The 20,288-nt window shown below is 65.6% G+C and overlaps 1 protein-coding gene across 1 annotated transcript; it reads left to right on the top strand.

Moving 5' to 3' along the window:
* The first annotated feature begins 79 nt into the window (after positions 1–79).
* On the top strand, positions 80–20,125 carry LOC138101539 (uncharacterized). Its single transcript, XM_068999314.1, has 12 exons — positions 80–115; positions 243–449; positions 2,267–2,398; positions 5,955–6,038; positions 8,389–8,470; positions 13,117–13,195; positions 13,318–13,409; positions 15,886–16,200; positions 16,269–16,368; positions 16,437–16,536; positions 17,512–17,613; positions 19,304–20,125. Exons 1-12 carry the CDS (start codon positions 80–82, stop codon positions 20,066–20,068), a joined length of 2,094 nt encoding a protein of 697 aa, XP_068855415.1. The 3' UTR covers positions 20,069–20,125.
* Positions 20,126–20,288: the final 163 nt, after the last annotated feature.

Here is a 20,288-nt window from a genome sequence, read left to right as displayed (position 1 = left end):
ACACCTGGGCACACACCTGGGCGCACCTGGGCACACCTGTCACCCCCTGTCCCCACTGTACCACTGCCCTGTGGAGTTCATGCACCCCGACTTCGCGCTGGGCTGGGTGCTGCAGGTGAGGGGCACACCTGGGCACACCTGGGCACACCTGGGCACACCTGGGGACACACCTGGGTGCACCTGGGTACACCTGGGCACACCTGGGCACACCTGTCCCCCCCTGTCCCCACTGTCCCGTGGAGTTCATGCACCCCGACTTCGCGCTGGGCTGGGTGCTGCAGGTGAGGGGCACACCTGGGCACACCTGGGCACACACCTGGGCACACCTGGGGACACACCTAGGTGCACCTGGGAACACACCTGGGCACACCTGGGCACACCTGTCCCCACTGTCCCACTGCCCTGTGGAGTTCATGCACCCCGACTTCGCGCTGGGCTGGGTGCTGCAGGTGAGGGGCACACCTGGGCACACACCTGGGCACACACCTGGGCACACCTGGGGACACACCTGGGCACACCTGGGCACACCTGGGGACAGTGGCAGCTCTTAGGGATCACCCTGTGCCACTGCCCCTTGCAGTGATGCTGCCACTCCCCTGTGTCACCCATTGTCACCCACTGTCCCCAGGGGTGCAGGGTCCCTGTCACCCACCTGTGTCACCCATTGTCCCCGTGTGTCCCCAGGGGTGCAGGGTCCCTGTCACCCACCTGTGTCACCCATTGTCCCCCACTGTCCCCAGGGGTGCAGGGTCCCTGTCACCCACCTGTGTCACCCATTGTCACCTGTGTGTCCCCAGGGGTACAGGGTCCCTGTCACCCACCTGTGTCACCCATTGTCACCCACTGTCCCCAGGGGTGCAGGGTCCCTGTCACCCACCTGTGTCACCCATTGTCCCTGTGTGTCCCCAGGGGTGCAGGGTCCCTGTCACCCACCTGTGTCACCCATTGTCCCTGTGTGTCCCCAGGGGTGCAGGGTCCCTGTCACCCACCTGTGTCACCCATTGTCACCCACTGTCCCCAGGGGTGCAGGGTCCCTGTCACCCACCTGTGTCACCCATTGTCACCCACTGTCCCCAGGGGTGCAGGGTCCCTGTCACCCACCTGTGTCACCCACTGTCACCCATTGTCCCCAGGGGTGCAGGGTCCCTGTCACCCACCTGTGTCACCCATTGTCACCTGTGAGTCCCCAGGGGTGCAGGGTCCCTGTCACCCACCTGTGTCACCCATTGTCCCCGTGTGTCCCCAGGGGTGCAGGGTCCCTGTCACCCACCTGTGTCACCCATTGTCACCCATTGTCCCCAGGGGTGCAGGGTCCCTGTCACCCACCTGTGTCACCCATTGTCCCCTCTGTGTGTCCCCAGGGGTGCAGGGTCCCTGTCACCCACCTGTGTCACCCATTGTCACCCATTGTCCCCAGGGGTGCAGGGTCCCTGTCACCCACCTGTGTCACCCATTGTCCCCTCTGTGTGTCCCCAGGGGTGCAGGGTCCCTGTCACCCACCTGTGTCACCCACTGTCACCCATTGTCCCCAGGGGTGCAGGGTCCCTGTCACCCACCTGTGTCACCCATTGTCACCCACTGTCCCCAGGGGTGCAGGGTCCCTGTCACCCACCTGTGTCACCCATTGTCACCCACTGTCCCCAGGGGTGCAGGGTCCCTGTCACCCACCTGTGTCACCCATTGTCACCTGTGTGTCCCCAGGGGTGCAGGGTCCCTGTCACCCACCTGTGTCACCCATTGTCCCCTGTGTGTCCCCAGGGGTGCAGGGTCCCTGTCACCCACCTGTGTCACCCATTGTCCCTGTGTGTCCCCAGGGGTGCAGGGTCCCTGTCACCCACCTGTGTCACCCATTGTCACCCACTGTCCCCAGGGGTGCAGGGTCCCTGTCACCCACCTGTGTCACCCACTGTCACCCACTGTCCCCAGGGGTGCAGGGTCCCTGTCACCCACCTGTGTCACCCATTGTCCCCGTGTGTCCCCAGGGGTGCAGGGTCCCTGTCACCCACCTGTGTCACCCATTGTCACCCACTGTCCCCAGGGGTGCAGGGTCCCTGTCACCCACCTGTGTCACCCATTGTCACCCACTGTCCCCAGGGGTGCAGGGTCCCTGTCACCCACCTGTGTCACCCATTGTCCCCCATTGTCCCCAGGGGTGCAGGGTCCCTGTCACCCACCTGTGTCACCCATTGTCACCCCCCGTGTGTCCCCAGGGGTGCAGGGTCCCTGTCACCCACCTGTGTCACCCATTGTCACCCACTGTCCCCAGGAGCTGAAGGCGACGCTGGCGCTGGAGTTGGATTTCGAGAACGAGGCGCGGAACTCGGAGCGCTGCGGGAGGGACCTGGGCCACCTGCGGGGGGTGACGGTGCCACGGGTGCACTGGGGACACTGCAGCAAGGTGGGGGCACACCTGGGACACACCTGGGCACACCTGGGACACACCTGGGGACAGCTGGGACACACCTGGGACACACCTGGGCACACCTGGGCACACCTGGGACACACCTGGGGACAGCTGGGACACACCTGGGACACACCTGGGACACACCTGGGCACACCTGGGACACACCTGGGACACACCTGGGACACACCTGGGACACTGCAGCAAGGTGGGGACACACCTGGGACACACCTGGAACACACCTGGGACACACCTGGGGACACCTGGGGACACTTGGGGACACACCTGGGACACACCTGGGCACACCTGGGGACACCTGGGGACACTTGGGGACACACTTGGGACACACCTGGGGACAGCTGGGGACAGCTGGGGACACTGCAGCAAGGTGGGGACACACCTGGGACACACCTGGGACACACCTGGGGACAGCTGGGGACACTGCAGCAAGGTGGGGATGCACCTGGGACACACCTGGGACACACCTGGGACACACCTGGGACACTGCAGCAAGGTGGGGACACACCTGGGGACAGCTGGGGACACCTGGGACACTGCAGCAAGGTGGGGATACACCTGGGACACACCTGGGCACACCTGGGGACAGCTGGGACACACCTGGGACACACCTGGGACACTGCAGCAAGGTGGGGACACGCCTGGGACACACCTGGGACACACCTGGGCACACCTGGGGACAGCTGGGACACACCTGGGACACACCTGGGCACACTGCAGCAAGGTGGGGACACGCCTGGAACACACCTGGGGACAGCAGGGGACTCTGCAGCAAGGTGGGGACACACCTGGACACACCTGGGGACAGCTGGGGACACTTGGGGACACACCTGGGACACACCTGGGACACACCTGGGCACACCTGGGCACACCTGGGGACACTTGGGGACACACTTGGGACACACCTGGGCACACCTGGGGACACCTGGGACACCTGGGGACAGCTGGGACACACCTGGGACACACCTGGGCACACCTGGGACACACCTGGGACACACCTGGGACACACCTGGGGACAGCTGGGCACACTGCAGCAAGGTGGGGGCACACCTGGGACACACCTGGGCACACCTGGGCACACCTGGGGACACTGCAGCAAGGTGGGGACACACCTGGGACACACCTGGGACACACCTGGGGACAGCTGGGGACACCTGGGGACTCTGCAGCAAGGTGGGGACACACCTGGGACACACCTGGGCACACCTGGGACACACCTGGGGACACCTGGGACACACCTGGGGACAGCTGGGACACACCTGGGACACACCTGGGGACAGCTGGGGACAGCTGGGGACACTGCAGCAAGGTGGGGATACACCTGGGACACACCTGGGCACACCTGGGGACAGCTGGGACACACCTGGGACGCACCTGGGGACACCTGGGACACCTGGGGACAGCTGGGACACACCTGGGACACACCTGGGGACACTGGGGGACACTGCAGCAAGGTGGGGACACACCTGGGCACACCTGGGGACACGTGGGGACACTTGGGGACACACCTGGGACACACCTGGGACACCCCTGGGGACAGCTGGGGACACTGCAGCAAGGTGGGGACACACCTGGGACACACCTGGGGACACACCTGGGACACACCTGGGGACAGCTGGGGACAGCTGGGACACACCTGGGACACACCTGGGACACACCTGGGACACTGCAGCAAGGTGCGGACACACCTGGGACACACCTGGGCACACCTGGGGACACCTGGGGACACTTGGGGACACTTGGGGACACACTTGGGACACACCTGGGGACAGCTGGGACACACCTGGGACACACCTGGGACACACCTGGGGACAGCTGGGACATGTGACAAGGGCCAGGGGGGCCAGGGCCCAGTGGGGACAGCAGGGACGGGGACAGGGGTGTTGGGGACAGGGGACAGGAGGAGCCGGCGGTGGCAGCGGGTGGGGACAGGGACGGGCCAGGTGCGCCCTGAAATGACACCGCACCTCTGTGTCCCCCTGTCCCTGTCCCCATTTCTGTCCTTGTCCCCATCCCTGTCCCCTGTCCCCTGTCCCCTGTCCCTATACCTTGTTCTCTGTCCCTGTCCCCATCCCTGTCCTCGTGTCCCATCCCCATTGCTGTCCCCATTGCTGTCCCCATCCCCATCGCCATGTCCCCCTGTCCCCATCCCTGTCCCCATGTGTGTCCCCCTGTCCCCCTGTTCCCTGGCTGTCCCCGTGTCCCCTGTCCCCATCCCTGTTCCCCTGTCCCCATCTCTACCCCCTCACTGTCCCCGTGTCCCCATCCCTGTTCCCTCGCTGTCCCCCTGTCCCCATGTCCTCTGGCTGTCCCCTCACTGTCCCACTGTCCCCTGGCTGTCCTCGTGTCCCCCTGTCCCCGTGTCCCCTGGCTGTCCCCTGGCTGTCCCCCTGTCCCCATCCCTGTCCTCTGGCTGTCCCCCTGTCCCCGTGTCCCCTCCCTGTCCCATCCCTGTCCCCTCCCTGTCCCCCCTCTGTCCCCTCTCTGTCCCCCCTCTGTCCCCTCTCTGTCCCCCCTCTGTCCCCCCTCTGTCCCCTCCCTGTCCCCCCTCTGTCCCCTCCCTGTCCCTCGTCTGTCCCCCCTCTGTCCCCTCCCTGTCCCCCCTCTGTCCCCTCACTGTCCCCTCCCTGTCCCCCCTCTGTCCCCTCCCTGTCCCCCCTCTGTCCCCCCCTCTGTCCCCTCCCTGTCCCCTCCCTGTCCCCCCTCTGTCCCCCCTCTGTCCCCATCCCTGTCCCCCCTCTGTCCCCCCTCTGTCCCCCTCTGTCCCCCCTCTGTCCCCCCTCTGTCCCCTCCCTGTCCCCCCTCTGTCCCCCCCTCTGTCCCCTCCCTGTCCCCCCTCTGTCCCCCCACTGTCCCCCTCTGTCCCCTCCCTGTCCCCCCTCTGTCCCCCCTCTGTCCCCTCCCTGTCCCCCCACTGTCCCCCCTCTGTCCCCCTCTGTCCCCTCCCTGTCCCCCCTCTGTCCCCCCTCTGTCCCCCTCTCTGTCCCCCCTCTGTCCCCCCTCTGTCCCCTCCCTGTCCCCCCTCTGTCCCCCCCTCTGTCCCCTCCCTGTCCCCTCCCTGTCCCCTCCCTGTCCCCCCACTGTCCCCCCTCTGTCCCCCTCTGTCCCCTCCCTGTCCCCCCTCTGTCCCATCCCTGTCCCGTCTGTCCCCCCTCTGTCCCCCCTCTGTCCCCCCTCTGTCCCCTCCCTGTCCCCTCCCTGTCCCCCCTCTGTCCCCCTCTGTCCCCTCCCTGTCCCCCCTCTGTCCCCTCTCTGTCCCCCCTCTGTCCCCCCTCTGTCCCCTCCCTGTCCCCTCCCTGTCCCCCCTCTGTCCCCTCACTGTCCCCCCTCTGTCCCCTCCCTGTCCCCTCCCTGTCCCCCCTCTGTCCCCTCCCTGTCCCCTCTCTGTCCCATCCCTGTCCCGTCTGTCCCCCCTCTGTCCTCCCTCTGTCCCCCCTCTGTCCCATCCCTGTCCCCCCTCTCTCCCCCCTCTGTCCCCCTCCCTGTCCCCCCTCTGTCCCCCTCTGTCCCCCCTCTGTCCCCCCTCTGTCCCCAGCGGGTGCTCACGGCCGATTTCTGCGAGGGCTGCAAGATCACCAACGTCGAGGGGATCCGGGAGCTGGGGCTGGGGCTGCGCGACGTCAGTTTGGGGGTCCCGGGGGGTCTGGGGGGGGGGGGGGTCTCGGGCGATTTGGGGGGGGTCCCAGAGGGGTCCCTGTCCCACCCCCCCTTGGGGACAAACGCCGTCCGAGGGGATCCTGGGGTTGCCGGACGCCACTTTGGGGGTCCTGGGGGGCCCTGAGGGATTTGGGGGGCTCCCGGGGGTCCCTGGGGGGCTTCTGGGGGGGTTCTGGGGGGGTTCTGGGAGGGTCTCGGGTGATTTGAGGGGGTCCCGGGGGTCCCTGGGGGGGTTCTGGGGGGGGTCTCAGGTGATTTGGGGGGGTCCCACAGGGGTCCTGGGGGTCCCTGGGGGGGTTCTTGGGGGTCTCAGGTGATTTGAGGGGGTCCCGGGGGTCCCTGGGGGGGTTCTGGGGGGGTCTCAGGTGATTTGAGGGCGTCCCAGAGGGGTCCTGGGGGTCCCTGGGGGGGCTCTGGGGGGGGTCTCAGGTGATTTGGGGGGGTCCCACAGGGGTCCTGGGGGTCCCTGGGGGGGTTCTTGGGGGTCTCAGGTGATTTGAGGGGGTCCCGGGGGTCCCTGGGGGGGTTCTGGGGGGGTTTTGGGTGATTTGAGGGTGTCCCAGAGGGGTCCCTGGGGGGTCCCTGGGGGGTCCCTGAGGGGGTTCTTGGGGGTCTCAGGTGATTTGAGGGGGTCCCGGGGGTCCCTGGGGGGTCCCTGAGGGGGTTCTGGGGGGGTCTCGGGTGATTTGGGGGGGTCCCAGAGGGGTCCCGGGGGTCCCTGGGGGGGTCGCGGGTGATTTGAGGGGGTCCCAGAGGGGTCCCTGGGGGGGATTCCTGGGGGGTTCTTGGGGGGTCTCAGGTGATTTGAGGGGGTCCCGGGGGTCCCTGGGGGGTCCCTGAGGGGGTTCTGGGGGGGTTTTGGGTGATTTGAGGGGGTCCCAGAGGGGTCCCTGGGGGGGTTCCTGGGGGGGTTCTTGGGGGTCTCAGGTGATTTGGGGGGGTCCCTGGGGGGTTCTGGGAGGGGGTTCCGGGGGGTTCTCGGGTGATTTGAGGGGGTCCCACAGGGGTCCTGGGGGTCCCTGGGGGGGTTCTTGGGGGTCTCAGGTGATTTGAGGGGGTCCCGGGGGTCCCTGGGGGGTCCCTGGGGGGTCCCTGAGGGGGTTCTTGGGGGTCTCAGGTGATTTGAGGGGGTCCCAGAGGGGTCCCGGGGGTCCCTGGGGTGGTCTCGGGTGATTTGGGGGGGTCCCAGAGGGGTTTTGGGGGTCCTTGTCCCACCCCTGCCTTGGGGATGAACAACATCGAGGGGGTCCGGGGCGGTCACTTTGGGTTTGGGGCATTTTTGGGGCGGTTTTTGGGGTCCCTGACCCCCCTTTGCTGTTTTGTGTGGTTTTGGGTGATTTTCGGGGTCCCAGGGGGTGTTTTTGGGGTGGTTTTTGGGGTCCCAGGGGGTGTTTTTAAGGTGGTTTTTGGGGTCCCAGTGCTGGTTTTGGGGTGGTTTTTGGTGTCCCTGCTCCCCCCTTGTTAATCCGTGTGGGTTTTTGGGATTTTTGGGGTCCCAGGGGTGTTTTGGGGGCGGTTTTTGGGGTCCCTGACCCCCCCTTGTTAATCCGTGTGGGTTTTTGGGATTTTTGGGGTCCCAGGGGTGTTTTGGGGCGGTTTTTGGGGTCCCTGACCCCCCCTTGTTAATCCGTGTGGGTTTTTGGGATTTTTGGGGTCCCAGGGGGTGTTTTTGGGGTGGTTTTTGGGGTCCCTGACCCCCCCCTTGTTAATCCGTGTGGGTTTGGGGGATTTTTGGGGTCCCAGGGGTGTTTTGGGGGCGGTTTTTGGGGTCCCAGGGGGTGTTTTTGGGGTGTTTTTTGGGGCCCCAGGGGGTGTTTTTGGGGTGGTTTTTGGGGTCCCTGACCCCCCCGTGCTGATCCGTGTGGGTTTGGGGGATTTTTGGGGTCCCAGGGGGTGTTTATGGGGTGGTTTTTGGGGTCCCAGGGGTGTTTTTGGGGTGGTTTTTGGGGTCCCTGACCCCCCCCCTTGTTAATCCGTGTGAGTTTGGGGGATTTTTGGGGTCCCAGGGGGTGTTTTTGGGGTGGTTTTTGGGGCGGTTTTTGGGGTCCCTGACCCCCTTTTGCTGTTCTGTGTGGGTTTTTGGGATTTTTGGGGTCCCAGGGGTGTTTTTGGGGCGGTTTTTGGGGTCCCTGACCCCCCCTTGTTAATCCGTGTGGGTTTTTGGGATTTTTGGGGTCCCAGGGGTGTTTTTGGGGCGGTTTTTGGGGTCCCTGACCCCCCCTTGTTAATCCGTGTGGGTTTTTGGGATTTTTGGGGTCCCAGGGGTGTTTTGGGGTGGTTTTTGGGGTCCCTGACCCCCCCGTGCCCCCCAGACCGCAGAGAAGCTGATCCAGGTGTTCGCCGAGCAGATTTTCTACACCGGCTTCATCCACGCGGATCCGCACCCCGGCAACGGTACCGGGGCACCCCAAAACCGGGGCACCCCAAAACCTGGGAGGGGGACCCCAAAACCTGGGAGGGGGATCCCAAAACCTGGGGAGTGGGACCCCAAAAAATGGGGAGGGGGATCCCAAAACTGGGGGGGGATCCCAAAACCTGGGCAGGGGGACCCCAAAAAAATGGGGAGGGGGATCCCAAAACTGGGGGGGGATCCCAAAACCTGGGCAGGGGGACCCCAAAAAATGGGGAGGGGGATCCCAAAACTGGGGGGGATCCCAAAAGTGGGGGAGGGATCCCAAAAGTGGGGGAGGGACTCCAAAAAAGGAGGGAACCCCAAAACTGGAGAGGGACCCCAAAATCGCGGGGAACCCCAAAAGCAGGGGGATCCCCAAAAAGGGGGGGAACCGCAAAACCGGGGGGGACCCCAAAACCTGGGAGTGGGACCCCAAAACCTGGGGAGGGGGATCCCAAAACTGGGGGGGATCCCAAAACCTGGGGAGGGCGATCCCAAAACTGGGGGGACTCCAAAACCGGGGGGACCCCAAAACCTGTGGAGGGGGATCCCAAAACCTGGGGAAGGGGATCCCAAAACTTGGGGGGACCCCAAAACCTGGGCAGGGGGATCCCAAAACCTGGGGAGGGGGATCCCAAAACTTGGGGAAGGGGATCCCAAAACTGGGGGGGACTCCAAAACCGGGGGAACCCCAAAACCGGGGAGTGGGACCTCAAAACCGGGGGGGGACCCCAATAAAAGGGGGGACCCCAATAAAAGGGGGGACCCCAAATCCTGGGGGCGATCCCAAAAAAAGGGGAGACCCCAAAATCGCGGGGGATTCCAAAACCTGGGGAGGGACCCCAAAACCTGGGGAGGGACCCCAAAATTGTGGGGGATCCCAAAACCAGGGGGAGATCCCAAAAAAGGGGGGACCCCAAAACCTGGGGAGGGACCCCAAAACCGGGGAGTGGGACCCCAAAACCGGGGGGGATTCCAAAATCGGGGGGACCCCAAAACTGGGGGAGGGACCCCAAAACTGGGGGGGACCCCAAAAAATAGAGATCCCCAAAAAAGGGGGGGCAGAGGGATCCCCAAAAAGGAGGGGGGACCAAGGACCAAAGATTTGGGGGGGTCCCCAAAAAAGCAGGAGGGGAGGGGTCCCCAAAAACGAGGGGGCGATCCCCCAAAAAAAGAGGGTCCCCAAAAAAGGGGGGGGGTACCCCAAAGGGAATGGAGGAAATCCCATGGAGGGGGGCCCCAAAAAGCGAGAGGGGAGGGAGCCCCAAAAAGGAGGGGGGGGTCCCCAAAATAGGATGGAGGCCCCCCAAAAAACAGGGGGGGGTTCCCAAAACAGGGGGAGTCCCCAAAAAAAGGGGGTCCCCCAAAACAGCGGGGGGTCCCCAAAAAGCGTGAGAGAAGGGACCCCCAAAAAGAACGGGGGGGTCCCCAAAATAGGACGAGGGTCCCCCAAAAGAAGGGGGGGTCCCCAAAAGAGGGGGGTCCCCAAAAAAAGGGTTTCCCCAAAAAAGGGGTGTCCCCAAAAGGGGAGTCCCCCAAAAGAGCGGGGTGTCCCCAAAAAGGGAGAGGGGAGGGACCCCCAAAAAGGAGGGGGGGGTCCCCAAACTAGAGCGGGGGGTCCCCTAAAAAAAGGGCGGGTCCCCAAAACAGGGGGGTCCCCAAAAGGGGATCCCCAGAAGAGGGGCCCCCAAAAAGGGGGGGATCCCTAAGAAAGAGGGGGGATCCCCAGAGAGAGTGGAGGAAACCCATGGAGGGGGTCCCCAAAAAGCGAGAGGGGAGGGACCCCCAAAAAGGAGAGGGGGTGGTCCCCAAAATAGAGCGAGGGGCCCCCAAAACAGGAGGGTCCCCAAAAGGGGGTCCCTAAAAAGCAATTGAGTGGCCCCAAAGAGGGGAGGGGGTCCCTGAAAAAGAGGGGTAAAGCCATGGAGGGGATCCCCAAAAAGCGAGAGGGGAGGGAACCCCAAAAAGGAGGGTGGGGTCCCCAAAATAGGATGGGGGTCCCCCAAGAAAGGGGGGAGTCCCCAAAAGGGGGTCCCCCAAAACAGCGGGGGGTACCGAAGGAGTGAGAGGGGAGGGACCCCGAAAAAGAAGAGAGGATCCCCAAAAAAGGAGGGGTCCCCAAAATAGGGCGGGAGGTCCCCCAAAAAAGGGGGGGGGTCCCCAAAAGAGGAGGGTCCCCAAAAGGGGGTTCCCAGAAGAGGGGTCCCCAAAAAAAGGGGGGATTCCTAAGAAAAAAGGGGGGTCCCCAAAGAGAATGGAGGAAACCGATGGAGGGGGTCCCCAAAAAGTGAGAGGGGCGAAAGCCTCAAAAAGAACGGGGGGGGTCCCCAAAATAGGGGGGGTCCCCAAAAAAAGGGGGAGGTCCCCAAAAAAGGACGGGGGGGCCCCAAAGGGGGTCCCCCAAAGCAGCGGAGTGTCCCCAAAAAGCGAGAGGGGAGGGACCCCCAAAAAGGAGAGGGGAGATCCCCAAAATAGGACGAGGGTCCCCCAAAAAAAAGGGGGGCCCCCAAAAGCAGCAGGGTGCCCCCAAGAAGGGGAAGTGTTCCCCAAGGAACAGGGGGACACCGATGGAGGGGATCCCCAAAAAGTGAGAGAGAGACCCCCCAAAAAGGAGGGAGGGTTCCGAAAATAGGGCGGGGGTCCCCCAAAACAGGAGGGTCCCCAAAAGGGGGTCCCTAAAAAGAAATTGAGTGGCCCCAAAGAGGGGAGGGGGTCCCTGAAGAAGAGGGGTAAAACCATGGAGGGGGTCCCCAAAAATCGAGAGGGGAGGGACCCCCAAAAAGGAGGGTGGGGTCCCCAAAATAGGGCGGGGGGGTCCCCCAAAATAGGGGGGTGTTCTCCAAAACAGGGGGGTCCCCAAAAGCAGCGGGGTGTCCCCAAGAAGAGGAAGTGTTCCCCAAGGAACAGGGGGACACCGATGGAGGGGGTCCCCAAAAATCGAGAGGGGAGGGACCCCCAAAAAGAAGGGGGGGGCCCCAAAATAGGGTGGGGGTCCCCCAAAAAGGGGAGGCTCCCCAAAACAGGGGGGTCCCCCAAAACAGGGGTGTCCCCAAAAGCAGCGGGGTGTCCCCAAGAAGGGGAAGCGTTCCCCAAGGAACAGGGGGACACCGATGGAGGGAGGGCCCCAAAAAGTGAGAGAGAGACCCCCCAAAAAGGAGGGAGGGTCCTCAAAATAGGGTGGGGGTCCCCCAAAAAGGGGAGGCTCCCCAAAACAGGGGGGTCCCCAAAACAGGGGTGTCCCCAAAAGCAGCGGGGTGTCCCCAAGAAGAGGAAGCGTTCCCCAAGGAACAGGGGGACACCGATGGAGGGAGTCCCCAAAAATCGAGATGGGAGGGACCCCCAAAAAGAAGGGTGGGGTCCCCAAAATAGGGTGGGGGTCCCCCAAAAAAGGAGGGTCCCCAAAAGAGGGTCCCTAAAAAGAAATTGAGTGGCCCCAAAGAGGGGAGGGGGTCCCTGAAAAAGAGGGGTAAAACCATGGAGGGGGTCCCCAAAAATCGAGAGGGGAGGGACCCCCAAAAAGGAGGGTGGGGTCCCCAAAATAGGGCGGGGGTCCCCCAAAAAAGGAGGGTCCCCAAAACAGGGGGGTCCCCAAAAGCAGCGGGGTGCCCCCAAGAAGGGGAAGTGTTCCCCAAGGAACAGGGGGACACCGATGGAGGGAGTCCCCAAAAATCGAGATGGGAGGGACCCCCAAAAAGAAGGGTGGGGTCCCCAAAATAGGGTGGGGGTCCCCCAAAAAAGGAGGGTCCCCAAAAGAGGGTCCCTAAAAAGAAATTGAGTGGCCCCAAAGAGGGGAGGGGGTCCCTGAAAAAGAGGGGTAAAACCATGGAGGGGGTCCCCAAAAATCGAGAGGGGAGGGACCCCCAAAAAGGAGGGTGGGGTCCCCAAAATAGGGCGGGGGTCCCCCAAAAAAGGAGGGTCCCCAAAACAGGGGGGTCCCCAAAAGCAGCGGGGTGCCCCCAAGAAGGGGAAGTGTTCCCCAAGGAACAGGGGGACACCGATGGAGGGAGTCCCCAAAAATCGAGAGGGGAGGGACCCCCAAAAAGAAGGGGAGGGTCCCCAAAATAGGGTGGGGGTCCCCCAAAAAAGGAGGGTCCCCAAAAGGGGGTCCCTAAAAAGCAATTGAGTGGCCCCAAAGAGGGGAGGGGGTCCCTGAAGAAGAGGGGTAAAACCATGGAGGGGGTCCCCAAAAATCGAGAGGGGAGGGACCCCCAAAAAGATCGGGGGGGTCCCCAAAATAGGGCGGGGGTCCCCCAAGAAAGGGGGGAGTCCCCAAAAGGGGATTCCCCCAAAAGCAGCGGGGAGTCCCCAAGAAGGGGAAGCGTTCCCCAAGGAACAGGGGGACACCGATGGAGGGGATCCCCAAAAATCGAGATGGGAGGGACCCCCAAAAAGAAGGGGGGGTCCCCAAAATAGGGCGGGGGTCCCCCAAAAAGGGGAGGCTCCCCAAAACAGGGGGGTCCCCAAAAGCAGCGGGGTGTCCCCAAGAAGGGGAAGCGTTCCCCAAGGAACAGGGGGACACCGATGGAGGGGGGGCCCCAAAAATCGAGATGGGAGGGACCCCCAAAAAGAAGGGGGGGGTCCCCAAAATAGGACGGGGGGTCCCCCCAAAAAAAGGGGGGCTCCCAACGCCCCCTCCCCCCCGTGGCAGTGCTGGTGCGCCGGGGCCCCGACGGGAGGGCGCAGCTGGTGCTGCTGGACCACGGCCTGTACGAGACCCTGAGCGAGAGGTGAGGGCACCCCGAAACACGGGGGGGACCCCGAAACACGAGGGGGGACCCCGAAACACGAGGGGGGGTCCCCAAAAACCCCCCGGACCCCCCGTTTGAACCCCCCCCCCCCTTTCCCGCAGGGACCGGGTGTCGCTGTGCGGGCTCTGGAGGGCGATCGTGCTGCGGGACCACGAGGGCATGAGGGAGCGGGCGGCGGAACTGGGGGTGCAGGGTGAGGGGGGACCCCAAAAACGGGGAGAGCGACCCCGAAAATGGGGAGAGGGACCCCGAAAATGGGAGAGGGAGCCCAAAAATGGGGAGAGGGAGCCCGAAACCCTGAGGGAGCGGGCGGCGGAAGTGGGGGTGCAGGGTGAGGGGGACCCCAAAAACGGGGAGAGCGACCCCGAAAATGGGGAGAGGGACCCCGAAAATGGGGAGAGGGAGTTCAAAAATGGGGAGAGGGAGCCCGAAACCCTGAGGGAGCGGGCGGCGGAAGTGGGGGTGCAGGGTGAGGGACACCCCGAAAACGGGGGTGGGGGGAGCCTGAAGTGGGGGAGGGACCCCAAAAATGGGGGGAGGGAGCCCCAAAATGGGGAGAGGGAGCCCAAAAATGGGAGAGGGAGTCCAAAAACGGGGAGAGGGACCCCGAAAACGGGGAGAGGGAGCCCAAAACCCTGAGGGAGCGGGCGGCAGAACTGGGGGTGCAGGGTGAGGGGGGACCCCAAAATGGGGAGAGGGAGCCCGAAAATGGGGAGAGGGAGCCCGAAAATGGGGGGAGGGAGTCCAAAAATGGGAGAGGGACCCCAAAACCCTGAGGGAGCGGGCGGCGGAACTGGGGGTGCAGGGTGAGGGGGGACCCCAAAATGGGGAGAGGGACCCCGAAAACGGGGAGAGGGAGCCCAAAATGGGGAGAGGGACCCCAAAACCCTGAGGGAGCGGGCGGCCGAACTGGGGGTGCAGGGTGAGGGGGGACCCCAAAATGGGGGTGGGGGGAGCCTGAAGTGGGGGAGGGATCCCAAAAATGGGGGGAGGGACCCCAAAAATGGGGAGAGGGAGCCCAAAAATGGGGAGAGGGACCCCAAAACCCTGAGGGAGCGGGCGGCAGAACTGGGGGTGCAGGGTGAGGGGCACCCCGAAAACGGGGGTGGGGGGAGCCTGAAGTGGGGGAGGGACCCCAAAAATGGGGGGAGGGAGCCCCAAAATGGGGAGAGGGAGCCCAAAAACGGGGAGAGGGACCCCGAAAATGGGAGAGGGACCCCAAAAATGGGGGGAGGGACCCTAAAAATGGGGAGAAGGACCCCCAAAACCCTGAGGGAGCGGGCGGCGGAACTGGGGGTGCAGGGTGAGGGGGACCCCAAAATGGGGAGAGGGACCCCGAAAATGGGGAGAGGGAGCCCAAAATGGGGAGAGGGAGCCCCAAAACCCTGAGGGAGCGGGCGGCGGAACTGGGGGTGCAGGGTGAGGGGGACCCCAAAATGGGGAGAGTGACCCCGAAAATGGGGGGGGGAGCCCAAAAATGGGAGAGGGATCCCAAAAATGGGGAGAGGGACCCCAAAAACGGGGAGAGGGAGCCCAAAAATGGGGGGAGGGAGCCGCGAAACCCTGAGGGAGCGGGCGGCGGAACTGGGGGTGCAGGGTGAGGGGGGACCCCGAAAACGGGGAGAGGGACCCCGAAAACGGGGAGAGGGAGCCCAAAAATGGGGAGAGGGACCCCAAAACCCCGAGGGAGCGGGCGGCCGAACTGGGGGTGCAGGGTGAGGGGGGACCCCAAAATGGGGGTGGGGGGAGCCTGAAGTGGGGGAGGGAGCCCAGAAATGGGGAGAGGGACCCCAAAAACGGGGGTGAAGGGGGGTGGGGGGACCCTAAAATCTGGGTGTGAGTTGGGGGGGGAGGGGAACCCCGAGATTTGTGGGGGTGGGGGGGGGGAGACCCCAAAATTCCCCCCAAACGGGGGCACCTGAGGGGGTACCTGGGGGGTACCTGAGGGGCACCTGTGGGGGTACTTGGGGGGTACCTGGGAGGCACCTGAGGGGGGTACCTGTGGGGGTACCTGGGGGGCACCTGAGGGGGTATCTTTGGGGGTACCTGGGGGGGTACCTGGGGGGCACCTGAGGAGCACCTGAGGGGGTACTTGGGGGGTACCTGAGGGGGTACCTGTGGGGGTACTTGGGGGGGCACCTTGGGAGCACCTGGGGTGCACCTGGAGGGTACTTGGGGGGCACCTGGGGAGCACCTGAGGGGGTACTTGGGGAGTACCTGTGGGGGTACTTTGGGGGGCACCTGGGAGGGTATCTGTGGGGGTACCTGTGGGGGTACCTGTAGTGTACCCAAGGGGCACCTGGGGGGTACTTGGGGGGGTACCTGGGGGTCACCTGGGGGGTACCTGGGGTACATCTGTGGCGGAACCTGGGGGGCACCTGAGGGGGGTACCTGGGGGGCACCTGGGGGGTACCTGGGGTACATCTGTGATGGTACCTGGGGGGCACCTGAGGGGGTACCTGGGGGGCACCTGGGGGGTACATCTGTGGCGGTACCTGGGGGGCACCTGAGGGGTATCTGTGGGGTTGCCTGTAGTGTACCTGAGGGGCACCTGTGGGGGTACCTGTGGGGGTACCTGGGGGGCACCTGAGGTGGTACCTGTGGGGGCACCTGTGTGGGTACCTGGGGGGCACCTACGACCCCCTAACACCCCCCCCACCCCCCCCCAGACTATTTCCTCTTCTCGGAGATGCTGATGCAGCGCCCGCTGGGCCGCCCCTCGCGGCTACCGGAGCCCCGCGGCGCCGGCCCGAACCCGGCACCGCCATCACCGCGCGGGCACCTGCAGGGGGCACCTGAGGGGCACCTGAGCGCGGAGGAGCGCGGGTACATGCGGGCGATGGCGGCGCGGCGCTTCCCGCACATCCTGCGCGTGCTGCGGGCGCTGCCGCGGCCGATGCTGCTGGTGTTCCGCAACATCAACACCGTGCGCAGCGTGCACGGCGCCCTGGGGGCACCCGCGGATCGCTACGGGCTGATGGCACGCAGGTGAGTGTGCCAGGTGTGTGCCAGGTGTGTGTGAGTGTGCCCAGGTGTGTGTGAGTGTGCCCAGGTGTGCCCGTGCCGCTGGTGTTCCGCAACATCAACACCGTGCGCAGCGTGCACGGCGCCCTGGGGGCACCCGCCGACCGCTACGGGCTGATGGCACGCAGGTGAGTGTGTGCCAGGTGTGTGCCAGGTGTGTGTGAGTGTGCCCCAGGTGTGTGTGAGTGTGCCCCAGGTGTGCCCGTGCCGCTGGTGTTCCGCAACATCAACACCGTGCGCAGCGTGCACGGCGCCCTGGGGGCACCCGCGGATCGCTACGGGCTGATGGCACGCAGGTGAGTGTGCCAGGTGTGCCCAGGTGTGTGCCAGGTGTGTGTGAGTGTGCCCAGGTGTGTGTGTGTGCCAGGTGTGTGTGTGTGTGCTAGGTGTGTGTGTGCCAGGTGTGTGCCAGGTGTGTGCCAGGTGTGTGTGAGTGTGCCAGGTGTGTGTGAGTGTGTGCTAGGTGTGTGTGAGTGTGCCAGGTGTGTGCCAGGTGTGCCCCGGGTATCCTTGGCGTGCCCTGGGGTGGGGCTGGGTGCCCAGGTGCCCCGTGGGGTTGCCCAGGTGAGCCCTGGGGGGAGTTTGGGTGTCCAGGTGCCCCTATGGGTGCCCGGGTGCTTTCAGTGGGGGTGCCCAGGTGAGCCTTGAGAGGGGGGTTGGGCACCCAGGTGCCTCATGGGGGTGCCCAGGTCAGCCCTGGGTGGGGTTTGGGCACCCAGGTGCCCCGGTGGAGGTGCCCAGGTGTCCTCAATGGGGGTGCCCAGGTGCCCCGTGGGGGTTTCCAGGTGAGCCCTGAGGTGGGGTGTGGGTGCCCAGGTGCCCATGGGGGTGTCCAGGTGCCCATGGGGGTGCCCAGGTGAGCCCTGAGGTGGGGTTTGGGTGCCCAGGTGAGCCCTGAGGGTGGGTTTGGGTGCCCAGGTGCCCATGGGGGTGCCCAGGTGCCCCGTGGCTGTGCCCATGGGGGTGCCCAGGTGAGCCCTGAGGTGGGGTTTGGGTGCCCAGGTGAGCCCTGAGGGGGGGTTTGGGTGCCCAGGTGCCCATGTGGGTGCCCAGGTGCCCATGGGGGTGCCCAGGTGAGCCCTGAGGTGGGTGTGGGTGCCCAGGTGCCCATGTGGGCGCCCAGGTGCCCATGGGGGTGCCCAGGTGAGCCCTGAGGTGGGGTGTGGGTGCCCAGGTGCCCCTATGGGTGCCCAGGTGCCCCGGGGGGGTGCCCAGGTATGGGGGTGCCCAGGTACGGGGGTGCCCCCCGCTGAGCCGCCCCTCCCCCCCAGCGCCGCGCGCAGCTGGAGCCGCCTCGGGGGGGGTCCCGGGGGGTCCCTGCGGCAGCGGCTGCGCCTGGGCTGGGAGCGGCTCCGCTTCGAGGTGGCCCTCAGGTAACGGGGGGGGAGGGGCGGGGGGAGGGAGGGGGTCAGGTGTGAGGGGTCAGGTGTGGGGGAGGGGCACAGGTTGGGGCAGGTGTGGGGGAGGGGCGGGGGGGAGGGGCGGGGGAGAGGTCAGCTGTGGGGGAGGGGCGGGGCGGGGGGGCAGGTGTGGGGGAGGGGCAGGTGGGGGGAGGGGTCTGGGGTTGTCAGGTGTGGGGGAGGGGCAGGTGGGGGGAGGGGTCTGGGGTTGTCAGGTGTGGGGGAGGGGCAGGTGGGGGAGGGGTCTGGAGGGGTCAGGTGTGGGGGAGGGGCAGGTGGGGGGAGGGGTCTGGGGTTGTCAGGTGTGGGGGAGGGGCAGGTGGGGGGAGGGGTCTGGGGTTGTCAGGTGTGGGGGAGGGGCAGGTGGGGGGAGGGCTCTGGGGTTGTTAGGTGTGGGGGAGGGGCAGGTGGGGGAGGGGCACAGGTTGGGGCAGGTGTGGGGGAGGGGTCTGGGGTTGTCAGATGTGGGGGAGGGGCAGGTGGGGGGAGGGGTCTGGGGTTGTCAGGTGTGGGGGAGGGGCAGGTGGGGGGAGGGGTCTGGGGTTGTCAGGTGTGGGGGAGGGGCAGGTGGGGGGAGGGGTCTGGAGGGGTCAGGTGTGGGGGAGGGGCAGGTGGGGGGAGGGGCACAGGTTGGGGCAGGTGTGGGGGAGGGGCCTGAGGGGCTCAGGTGTGTGCGAGGGGCGCAGGTCTGGGGGGCTCAGGTGTGGGGGAGGGGCAGGTGGGGGAGGGGATCAGGTGTGGGGGAGGGGCGGAAGTGGGGGGAGGGGGGCAGGTGTGGGGGGTCCGGTGTGGGGGAGGGGTGCAGGTGGGGGGAGGGGGGCAGGTGTGGGGAGAGGGGTCTGGGGGGCTCAGGTGAGGGGGAGGGGCGCAAGTGTGGGGGCCCTTAGGTGTGTGACCCCTCCCCCCAGCTGTGACCCCTCCCCCAGTTAGACCCCTCCCCAGGTGTGACCCCTCCCCCCAGGTGTGACCCTTCCCCCCACCCTGGCCCCCCCAGCAGTGACCCCTCCCCCCCAGCTGTGACCCCTCCCCCAGCTGTGACCCCTCCCCCCCCAGGTGTGACCCCTCCCCCTCAGGTGTGACCCCTCCCCAGCTGTGACCCCTCCTCCCCCAGCTGTGACCCCTCCCCCAGGTGTGACCCCTCCCCCCAGGTGTGACCCCTCCCCCGCCCTGCCCCCCCAGGTGTGACCCCTCCCCCAGGTGTGACCCCTCCCCCCCCAGCTGTGACCCCTCTCCCCAGCTGTGACCCCTCCCCCCAGCTGTGACCCCTCCCCCCCCAGGTGTGACCCCTCCCAGGTGTGACCCCTCCCCCCCGGTGTGACCCCTCCCCCCAGCTGTGACCCCTCCCCCCCCAGGTGTGACCCCTCCCAGGTGTGACCCCTCCCCCCCGGTGTGACCCCTCCCCCCAGCTGTGACCCCTCCCCCCCCAGGTGTGACCCCTCCCAGGTGTGACCCCTCCCCCCCAGCTGTGACCCCTCCCCCCCCAGGTGTGACCCCTCCCCCCAGCTGTGACCCCTCCCCCCAGCTGTGACCCCTCCCCCCCCAGGTGTGACCCCTCCCCCCCGGTGTGACCCCTCCCCCCAGCTGTGACCCCTCCCCCCAGGTGTGACCCCTCCCCCGCCCTGCCCCCCCCGGTGTGACCCCACCCCCGCCCTGCCCCCCCCAGGCTGGAGTGGTTCCGGTTCCGTTTGGCGGCGGCGGCGCTGCGGCTGCTGAGCCGCTGGGGGGCGCTGCCGCTCGGGGAGCACCTGCAGCAGCTGCTGCGCGCCTGAGGGGGGCGCCAGACACCCCGGAACGGCCGGAAACGCCCCAAAAACGCCCCAAAAACGCCCCAAAAACCGGCCGGAAACACGGAAACAACACCCGGGAAACAGCGGGAAACAGCTGGAAACACCCAAAACTGCCAGAAACGCCCCAAAAACGCCCCAAAAAACGGCCGGAAACACGGAAACAACACCCAGGAAACAGCTGGAAACACCAGGAAACATCTGCGAAACAGCTGGAAACCCAAAACTGCCAAAAACGCCCCCAAAACGCCCCAAAACCCGGCCAGAAACACGGAAACAACACCCGGGAAACAGCAGGAATCACCCAGGAAACAGCTGGAGAACAGCTGGAAACCCAAAAACCGCCCCAAAAACGCCCCAAAACCCGGCCGGAAACACGGAAACGACACCCGGGAAACAGCGGGAAACACCGGGAAACATCTGCGAAACAGCTGGAAACCCAAAACTGCCAAAAACGCCCCAAAAACGCCCCCAAAACCGGCCGGAAACACGGAAACAACACCCGGGAAACACCCAGGAAACAGCTGGAAACACCCAAAGCTGCCAGAAACGCCCCAAAAACGCCCCAAAAAACGGCCGGAAACACGGAAACAACACCCGGGAAACAACGGGAAACACCCAGGAAACAGCTGGAGAACAGCTAGAAACCCAAAAACCGCCCCAAAAACGCCCCAAAACCCGGCCGGAAACACGGAAACAACACCCGGGAAACACCCAGGAAACAGCTGGAAACACCCAAAGCTGCCAAAAACGCCCCAAAAACGCCCCCAAAAACGTCCGGAAACACGGAAACAACACCCGGGAAACAACGGGAAACACCCAGGAAACAGCTGGAGAACAGCTAGAAACCCAAAAACCGCCCCA

The sequence above is a fragment of the Aphelocoma coerulescens genome, unplaced genomic scaffold, assembly GCF_041296385.1.
Source record: "Aphelocoma coerulescens isolate FSJ_1873_10779 unplaced genomic scaffold, UR_Acoe_1.0 HiC_scaffold_328, whole genome shotgun sequence".
Taxonomy (NCBI): domain Eukaryota; kingdom Metazoa; phylum Chordata; class Aves; order Passeriformes; family Corvidae; genus Aphelocoma; species Aphelocoma coerulescens.
The sequence above is the reverse complement of the archived record's forward strand: the minus strand, read 5'-3'. Positions and strand labels throughout refer to the sequence as shown.